The sequence below is a fragment of the Vidua chalybeata genome, chromosome 6 (genome assembly GCF_026979565.1).
Source record: "Vidua chalybeata isolate OUT-0048 chromosome 6, bVidCha1 merged haplotype, whole genome shotgun sequence".
NCBI lineage: Eukaryota > Metazoa > Chordata > Aves > Passeriformes > Viduidae > Vidua > Vidua chalybeata.
The window spans coordinates 55,129,477-55,139,148 of record NC_071535.1 but is presented as its reverse complement, the minus strand read 5'-3'; the positions used below and the strand labels follow the sequence as shown (position 1 = coordinate 55,139,148).

The 9,672-nt window shown below is 46.3% G+C and overlaps 1 protein-coding gene across 2 annotated transcripts; it reads left to right on the top strand.

Moving 5' to 3' along the window:
- Positions 1 to 484: 484 nt before the first annotated feature.
- Positions 485 to 7,755, top strand: LMO2 (LIM domain only 2). Of its 2 annotated transcripts, none has more exons than XM_053944759.1 (4): positions 485 to 591; positions 997 to 1,174; positions 3,784 to 3,999; positions 6,812 to 7,755. In XM_053944759.1, exons 1-4 carry the CDS (start codon positions 555 to 557, stop codon positions 7,029 to 7,031), a joined length of 651 nt encoding a protein of 216 aa, XP_053800734.1. In that variant the 5' UTR covers positions 485 to 554; the 3' UTR covers positions 7,032 to 7,755. The 2 variants fall into 2 exon arrangements, with proteins under 2 accessions (XP_053800734.1, XP_053800735.1); XM_053944760.1 differs by lacking the exon at positions 485 to 591 and adding an exon at positions 816 to 896.
- The last annotated feature ends 1,917 nt before the right edge of the window (positions 7,756 to 9,672 follow it).

Here is a 9,672-nt window from a genome sequence, read left to right as displayed (position 1 = left end):
AGAAATATTCAGGCAAGACTTTCCCCATCTTTGGCTTGTCTTGGATTAATTACAGATCGATACTTGGTATTCGCCGGCTTTTGTAGCTCATTAGTCTCACACGGTGCCAGGGTGTAAATTTGTTACACAGCTTGCCGAGAATCCGGGGGTGTCTGGAAGCAAATGTCCACTCGGGCTATAAATGAGACACAAATGAGCTGACCAGTTGGAGCTCTGGGTGGACAAATAATGTTCGGGATCTTTACCTGTGGCTCTCCAAGTGCCGCACAAACCCATGGGTGCGTGTGGGCATGTGCATGTTCGTGTCAGAGAGGGAGAGGACGAGGAAAGGGATGGCGAGTGCCGCTCCTGTGTGCAGCTGAGAAGGCGGCACAATCCGGAACCAGGCGCTTATTTTTTTCCAGCTCTTGGGATCATTCTCAGGTCGCCCACCTGCCTGCGCACAGAGACAGCGTTAGTAAGGGAATAATAATAATGTGAGAACGCCTCGGCAGCCCCCAGCCCTGGCTCTGGGGAGCCCCGCTCTGTCTCTTTAAGGAACCCAGCGAGTCGTGATGCTGCTGTTTGTACTGCCGAATCCCCAGGAGTGCAGTTAAGAAACGGGCAGCTGTCTCTTTAAGTGTGATTTCCTTCTATTGTATTTGAATCGTGATCAGGAAAAAGGAAATGAAACCAGAGAGCCGGGGCTAAGCCACGGAGTAATAATAATCCCGGGGATGCGGCTGCCGCCTCTCGCAGCGCTGCCGCCCGGGCGCGGAGCGTGTGCGGAGCTGCCCGCGCGGAGCCGCTGAGCGCCGGGCGCGGAGCCGCGGTGGCGGCCGCGGCCGCCGCCCCCCGCCCGCCGCGGGAGCGGCCCCGCCGGCCGGGGCGCGGGGGGAGCGCGGCGGGGATGGGAGGTCAGCGCCGGGGGGGCCGTGCGGGGCCGGGGGGGGGGGCCGTGCGGGGCCGGAGCGCAGCCCCAGCCCCTGTGTCTCTCTCTCTGTCTCGGTGCTGCAGGAGGAAATCCTGTGAATGTCATTGCGGGGCGGCGGGGCAGCGCGGCTGGCGACAAGGCTCCGCGAGCAGACAGCCTCTGCGGGGGTGGCGGGGGCAGAGCCCACCACCGGCACGCCACAAAGGAACCGGCCCTGCCAATGTCATCGGCCATCGAGAGGAAAAGCCTCGATCCTTCCGAGTAAGTGCGCGCTTCTTCTGCCCGGTCCCCCGCTCGCCATCGTCCCCGCTCGCCTCCCGGTGCCACCCGTCCTCCCCGACGGAGCCGCCGCCTGCATTGTGTGCCCGGCAGCCCCGGAGGGCTTCGGCGGCAGCTCCCGCCGCTCCGACCCCCCTTCCCCCGCACAGGACACCGGGCTGCCCCGGCCCCGCGGGGCTGACGGCGTGGGGAAGCTTGGGGAGAGCCTCCCAAGTTGAGGGAAGGAGCAGCCGGGAGCAGAGAGGCGCAATTCCCCCCGGGCAGGGCATCTCCCACTCGCTCATCCCACCGCGGGGTGGTGGGGATGCTCGGCGAGAGAGAGAGCGTCCCGCTTCCCAAGCTTTCAGGTTTTCCATCCCGAGGGACCCTCTCTGCTCCATCCCCGATCTGCCCGACTCGCCGCAGCCGATCAGTGAAAGGTCAGGGCTGTTAGCTGCGGGTGCCCAACTTCCACGTTTTCGTAATGCAACTTCCAAAAGCTCGTAGAAAGCTTTGGTGGGGGCTGGGTGTTCTGCTAAGAGCATGTAGACAGACTTGATGGACGGGATGTAGGAGATGAGAATTTCCCTCCCTGGGCTTCCCACTCAGGGAAGGGACCGGCTTCCGTGTCCAGATCCAGGCTTTCTCCTGGGCTGTGCTCCCGCTGTCCCGTCCCTGCTGCACACCCAGGGAAGGTAACTCAGCACAGACCCAGGGACACTTCAGCCCTGAACGTGCTAATTAACTGCACTTAGGCTTGTCTGGGATCACGGTAAGAGAGAAGAAAAAAGAAATAAATTATAAAATCTCCGTTTGCAGATAACACTTAAAACATCGCTCTCAGTAAATTGAGTCATTCGTGGTTTGCTTCCTGTCAGATACTAAAAATGCCATCACTTGCAGAACGGAACGAGCACATGGGAACCGCTGCTTTTGGGGATTAAATCACTTCATTCCATGATGTTTTACATGTTACATTTTCTTTTATGCCTTTTTTTTAAGAAACGCTAATCCCAGCTCCTAATGATGTCCAGCTTTCATCTACAAAGTTTTTTTTTAATCTTTATTTATTTACCTGCCTTGTGTTCTGGTGGCTTAAGTGCTGGCTTAGAAATCCATGGACATCAAAAGCCTAATGCGTTAACCAGGAATGCTGTTCTGCATAAACATCCGTTGGGCTGTTCTGGAGCTAAGGGCTCTCAGAGAAACCTGGCTTGGGATTTCCAAACACCCCTCAGATGAAACATTTTGGGGTACACTCCAAAGTTTCAAATAACAGATAATGAAGGATAATGATGTATGCTTCCTTCTACTGGAAAGCTCTAGAAGCTGTCAGCATGGAGCCCACGTGTTAGGAAAGGAAGTATGCGTCCCAAAAGGATAAATTTGGAAAAAGTAGGGTCTAATAATGAGTTCCCCATGATTTTAATGAAAACTCACAGGATGGTGAGCTAGCAGGAGAGGGGTGTTACGACACAGCTTGCAGGGCACAGCAGTTTAAACTTAGAAAGGAGAAACCAGAGCAGAATAGAACGAGATAATATCTCAGGGCTCAGCTTGCCTAAATAAAAACTGCAGGATCACTTTCTCAGCTGAGAAGTTTTTGACCAGAGGTTGTTTCTCCCTGCTGAAGAAAGTAATTTTTGCCCAGAAAACTGCTGATCCAGTAAATAAGCAGGAGTAATACAATTTTTTTCCTATTGCCTGCTGGAAACTGGGAGCAGAGCTTCTTCATCAGTATAGGTCTCCTCTGCCCCCAGCAGCCTGGGGGAGGACAGACCAATGACAGAAGCAAATTGCTCGGGGACTCTGTGCTGGAGCACTAATCCAATAATATGAAAAAATTTGGGGTCCACTCTACTAGCCACAGGCTTGAAATTAAGCAAGTGCTTAAGGGATGGATCCACTAGATTTCTTGATTTACTTTTCTGGCATTTGGGTGAAGCCCAAAACATTACAAATCTGAGTTCAGGCACCATTCTTTCAATTTTTTTGCTGTTCTTTTTTTTTTTTTTTTAAAGTTGTGAAATTACCGCAAAAGACACAGAAGTCTTTAAGAAAGTCGCTTTGAAGAAAATTCTCATTTCTTTAACCAGAATTATCCTAGATCTCCAGCTTTTTAGAAAAAGGAACAAAATAAGGTGCATAAAGAGTCAGTGCTAATATCACAATAAAGAATTGTGCCTCCTTTCACTCGTGGATATGTAAATCCCAGATAATTGAGGTATGTTGGCATAGACCCATCCCAGGGGATTCATGTCCTTGGCTAAGGGAAAAAAGTCCTGCAGCAACATGAGGTAAAATGCTGGCTTTATTAAAACCAGCAGCGAGACTTAAACCAGTTGGGCAACAGAATCAGCTGTTGTGTTTATTCATTTCGTGCTGTTCTGAGAAGTGACACGGTCAAACTTAGCCTCCAAATTTCCATTTCCCAACAGAAAGTGTAAAATCCCTTGGATGTCTTTCTTAGTCTTGGTGAAAACGAGCAAAAACGAGGACACCACCCCTGTCCTAACCTGTCTGAGCTTGTGACTTATTTAGCTTTTCCTTCTTCTTGCGTGGATGCTCTTGGAGCAGGTTTGCCTCATCCAACGTTTGTCTCACCCCCTCAGGGAGCCGGTGGATGAGGTGCTGCAGATCCCCCCGTCGCTGCTGACATGCGGGGGCTGCCAGCAGAACATCGGGGACCGCTATTTCCTGAAGGCCATCGACCAGTACTGGCACGAGGACTGCCTCAGCTGCGACCTGTGCGGCTGCCGGCTCGGCGAGGTGGGCAGGCGCCTCTACTACAAGCTGGGCAGGAAGCTCTGCAGGAGGGACTATCTGAGGTAGGCATCCCACTCCTCAAACCCCTCCTCCCTCCTTCCCATCTTTTGCTGAGTACAGCTGGGAATGAGGAATTCATTTGGAATGGCTCTCAAAGCCTGGCAGTGTCTGCAAGCTCAGGTTTGCAGTATGGGCTCCTGTGCTAGAATGCCTGAATCGTTTGGGCTGGAAAGGGACCTTACAGCTCCTCTTGTTTCAGCCCCTGCCACAGGCAGAGACACCTTCCTCTAGGACAGGTTGCTCCAATTCCCCTCCACACTGGCCTTCCAGGGATGGGGCATCCGCAGCTTCTTGGGCAACCTGTGCCAGGGCCTCACCTCAGGGAAGAATTCCTTCCCAATATCGCAACTAAACACACTCTCTGTCATTTAAAAGCCATTCCCCTTTGTCCCATCCTCCATTCCCAAAGTCCATCTCCAGCTCTTCTGGAACCCCTTTAATCGCTGGAAGGGGCTCTAGGATCTCCCCAAAGCCTTCTCTAGAGTACACAGCCCCAACTCCATCAGCCTATATTCATATTTTTGGGATTCATATGCAGATGCTTTTAGTATTGCTGGGATTCTTCAGTAAGTTATAGATAAAACTAGAGATTATCTGCCTTGGTTAGATAAACAACTTGGAGTTCTTTATATCTAAATCTTTTAAAGTTTTGGGAGGAAAAAAAGCATTTTTGATGGAAATGAAAGCAGTACTACACATTGTGGACGAACCAGAATTATTTGATAATGGGAAGAATACAGAAAGAACTCCTAGGACTCAGAGTTGTTGGCATTTGTCATTCAGACCTAACCCCACAGCTCCAGGTGAAGGGTCAATGTGGCATTCTGGCAAGCAGAAATTGGGAAAAGGGGCTGAATTCCAGCAATCTCCCACTGAGCTGGCAATGAACTGATTCCCCTAAATGGTTTTAAGGAATTTTCTGCTTCTCCCAGAATTGCCTTGGAACTTAAAGGTGTTTAAAGCCAGGTAAGAGGGGAAAGAGCATTTGAGGTTTTGGCATTTTTAAGCCTGGTACTGAATAAGCAAGAATTTGCACATTTTGCAGAATGAGATCCTACAAATACACTTGTTATGGGTGTTTTCATCAGTAACTCCCTACCTGCCTGTTTTGCCAAAAATTTGTAAGTAAAGGATTAATTGGATACTAAGATATTTCACAAAAATTGATAACAAAGGATCTTTACATTCTCAATTAAAATGTATTGATCTTTGCTGTGCACATTGTGTTCCACTTCTTCTAATGGATCCCTAACGTGTCAGGAGGTTTGTGGAACAGAATAATGATATTTGGTATTTTTCCAGCTTTTTTACTGAAGGTTAATTTACCTGCCAATAAAAACAAAACCAAAATCTCAGTGGACTTCCTAATTATACTGTCCCTGGGCTTTGCTGATGGAATTTTGTTGAGCAGAAATTAAGGACTGAGTTCTGCTAATGGGACCACTTGTAAATCCAGCAGTGATCCGTTGTTAATTACACTTCCCAGGTAATTTTCAACTTAAAATGGAATCAACAGGAAGTATGGCAATAAAATTAATGCATTTTCTTGCAGTGAAATCCAACGTTTTTATTTATGTAATAATGCAATAGATATCTTCCCTCATTAATGAAAAATTTGGCAACCTTTTTGTAACCTTAACGTTACTTTCACTGGGCAGAAGTAAACACTGACATCTCCTGGTAGACAAAAAGGAATGATATTCTTTCTCCTTAAAGGTCTCTTAATTTACCAGACATCCTTTCTTCAGTCTGGAAGATTATTTAAATCAGGCACAACACATGCAGGAGATGTGTAGGAGGTGGAAAAACTCTTTCCAGAATTGGTATGGAAGTTTGGAAGTCAAACTCAATGAATACATCACCTGTAGCATTTGTCCCTTTTGAAAATAAAATATCAATATATTCATGCTTCTTTATTACTGATTTGACTTAATAAACTCTGCATGACATTCGATAGAGGCTCCTTTTTATAGACAATATCATGAGGACCTCAGCAGGGTTTCTCCATGCTCATTAAAGAGCAGTCCACAGCATAAAACTGTCTCATAGGTATCTAGGAGGTCTTAGAATTGTCCTTGTGAAACTCATCAGGAGTGTCTTCATGGATCACGAGTACCTTCGTGGATATAGAAATGCTTGAAAGAATTTCCTGTGAAGGCACAGACAAAAGGCAGGAGAGCCTTAGACCATAGCTTATCCCAACTCCTTTCCATAAATTACAGAGCAAGAGTTTAAGAAAGGCAAAAATTATTAGCAAAAGGTAATTTCTGTTAATCACAGAAGTGGAAGTGTCAATATGGTACAACTTCATGCGGTATTCTGGGCAACATTTGCTCCTTCAATTCAGGATAAGGTCATTGATCAGTGAAGCCAATTATATTGATAGATTTGGGTAGATTTAGTTTGGATATTAAGGAAGAAATTCTTCCCTGGGAGGGTGGGGAGGCCCTGGCACAAGTTGCCCAGAGAAGCTGTGGCTACCCCATCCTTGGAAATGTCCATGGCCAAGTTGGATGAGGTTTGGAGCAACCTACACTAGTGGAAAGTGTCCCTGCCCATGGCAGGGGGTGGCACAGGATGGACTTTAAATTTCCTTTCAACCCAACCCGTTCTGTGATTTAATCCAATGTGAAGACCTTGGATTTTCTGTTTCAATTTTTGGTGTTGCAAAGCTTCCAGTTGTGCTCGGCAGCTTTCCACATGACCTCTCTCTAACTCAGCACTGGTCCTAATGGATCAAGGGCATTGTGCTCTGGTTTTGACTGGGTTTTGCCGAGCCAAGGAGCCGTGCTGACCTCTGTGTTGTTGTTGCAGGCTCTTTGGCCAGGACGGGCTGTGCGCCTCCTGTGAGAAGCGGATCCGCGCCTACGAGATGACCATGCGGGTGAAGGACAAGGTCTATCACCTTGAGTGCTTCAAGTGTGCCGCCTGCCAGAAGCACTTCTGTGTGGGGGACAGGTACCTCCTCATCAACTCGGACATCGTGTGCGAGCAGGACATCTACGAGTGGACTAAGATCAACGGCATGATCTAGCACGGACACGCCTGGCGCTCTGGGACAGACACCTCCTGAGCCCAGCTGCAGCCAGGAGATCATCCCTTGGGCTGTGGGCTTTGGAACAGGGGGGAAACGCCACGCAGTCGGCCCTTGGCAGGCAGTGCTACGTAGAATGTAAAGTACACCCAGGTGAAGGAGGGAGAGCAAAGCAATAGTAGCTAGACTGACTTGTGTTCACAGCACGGACAGTAACTGACATCAGCTGGCAGCCGGGGACAGACACAGCACCATAACCCATTCTCCCAACTGGAACAGAGTAGGGACTTCTGTAAAGAGATGTTATGATGTTGTCACCTGCAGACTAGGATTGTGCAATTCAGTTTTCTTTCTGTCTTGGTTTCATTACTGAGTTTAGATGACAAGCTCCCACAGTAGGAATACTGGAAGGAAAGAGCCATCCCTCACATGGTCATTCCATTTGGCCTTACACTTTGGGTGGGAGTTATTTTTGCATGGATTTTTTCTTTTTCCTTTGAGAATGAACTGTGCATCCTCTAGTCCCAAACTCTTCTTTTAAAAAACCCTGCTGAATAGTTGTTTTCGGGCACTGCTGTCTCAAGATGAGATGTTCTCCAGATCATTTCTATACAAATATAAATCTAAAGAGTTGTTCAACTATTTTATTAACTTAGATTATATCAATAAAATATTTGTTGTGTGTAGTAAGACTCTGCAGCTTTAATAAAAACAATGAAAGATTTGAGTGTTGTTCTTTCTTTCTGTTTCCTTTCTTTTTTTTTTTTTTTTAATTTTTTTTAATTGTGCTGGAATATTTTGTTTGTATTATTAGTTTTATTTTTTGGTAGCAGCGTTTCTACTCTTTGTCTACAGCTGGATCCACTTCAGGTTGTGTTTCAAAGCACAAATGTGAGAACACCAAGGGCTCAGTAAATCTTGTGCTCTTCATGCTAAAAAATTAGATTGTGCTGCAGGAGAAATTAGTGTTGTGTGACACCAAGGCTCTTTGGTGTTTATGAGGATGTTTTGAGGCTGGTTCTGGGTGTTTTGCAACAGATTGCATCTATATCTGATCTTGGAGATTGTGTAAGATTTGGGTCTTTTAGAAAGGTAGCTCATCCTGGTTTTGGTCTGGATTAGGGAATCCAGGATAATATCATGAGAGCCAATAAATGTATTTAGAAATAATTAATTTCAGTCATCTTTAAGGTCCCTTCCAATCCAAACCATTCCACCATTCTATGATATCATATTATCTCCAATTTATTTTTCCTGAGGTGAATAGTCTAAGTTTCTTCTTGCCTGGAAAGCTGTTTCATGCCTCTAATGAACTCTTTATTTCTCATCTCTGGTTCTATATTATTCTTTCTGAGAGTGGGACTACAACAGCAAGTTGTGTTGAAAGTTACTAAAAATTAAAGCTTTTCCCACAACTGAGCAAGTCTGGCACCACCCAGAAGGTGCTTGGCAGGTTCATTCACTCCATCACTACTGACACATCAGGAATAGCAGCTTAAACCTGTGGATATCTACTTGACTGTTCTCAGTAAACTTGTCACCCAGGAAATGTCCCAGCCACTGATCAATGACACTGTTTTGCATTTTACAATGCATACTCTGAGAGCTTTTTTCTTGCTTTTGCTGTCACAAATAGAGTTGGGGACAAACCCTTTAAATCTTGTTATCAGAGAAATTGGAAAATACACCTAATGAGAACAACTTGGAAAGCATAGTTTGAGGGTGCTGATATTTAGCTATTTTCCAGTGATATGCTGACCTCTGGAGGCCACAGGCAGCTAGTTATAATTATAATTATTAGCCTGAATTCCTGCCAGCAGAGGCAAGGAAAGGCAAAGAAAATACAGCTATCAGCTCTCTTCATTGACAGTGGCTCCTTGCAAATATTCTGTCCAGCTAGAAACAAAGCCTAAAGTCATTAATGAGTTTATTTACAAAGCCTGGTGGATGTAGCCAGGATGCTGAGGTAGGGTGGAGGTGCACAATGGTTCTCCAGGTCGTGTCACACGTACACAGAGTGTGAGCTGTAACAAGGCTGATTTTCATGATTTCACCTCACAGAAGTTTTGACTGAAAATTTAGGGCAAGGGGCCTCATTTACATCTGGGCGGAGATCAGGGAAGAGTGTTAATAGCTCAAACCTTGTAGGTTTGCGCTAAGTAGACCAAGACCTGTGTTTTGTTCTCACCTCAAAAAGTGACTTTTGGCAAGGTAGTTCAATATTTTGCTTCTCATTTACCCGTAGAATGGAGGTGTTCTCACTTATTCCATGGAAGTTCCTAATGCAAACACACTCATTATTTTGTGTAAGGTCTAGTTTACAAAGGGAAATAGATTTTTTTAGACCTAAATGTATGTATTTGTAAAAGAAGGGTCCACAGTGGGTATCATTTTTTTACAAGATCACCAGGTTTATGTAGTCCGTGTAACTTCAGAAGGATCTTGAGCTGAACTGGAAAGTGCCAGAAGAGCCTCCACTTGAGCAGCAGTATTGCTCTCCCCAAATAATTATACCAATCTGCTGCTGGACTTTTCTCTGACAAATTCCCAATGCTTGCTCTCTGAGTCCAGGAGGAGAGAGAGCAGATTTCTCTTGGAATTAGTGTAAGCAACACTTTACTTCATCTTGATTATGTTCCTT

Bases quoted from the DNA above. Each gene is read 5' to 3' on its own strand.
- LMO2 (XM_053944759.1), top strand. From the start codon at position 555: ATGCTGCTGTTTGTACTGCCGAATCCCCAGGAGTGCA. The intron at 592-996 runs GTTAAGAAACGG...TCGGTGCTGCAG, and splicing joins GCCGAATCCCCAGGAGTGCA to GAGGAAATCCTGTGAATGTC. The intron at 1,175-3,783 runs GTAAGTGCGCGC...TCACCCCCTCAG, and splicing joins AAAAGCCTCGATCCTTCCGA to GGAGCCGGTGGATGAGGTGC.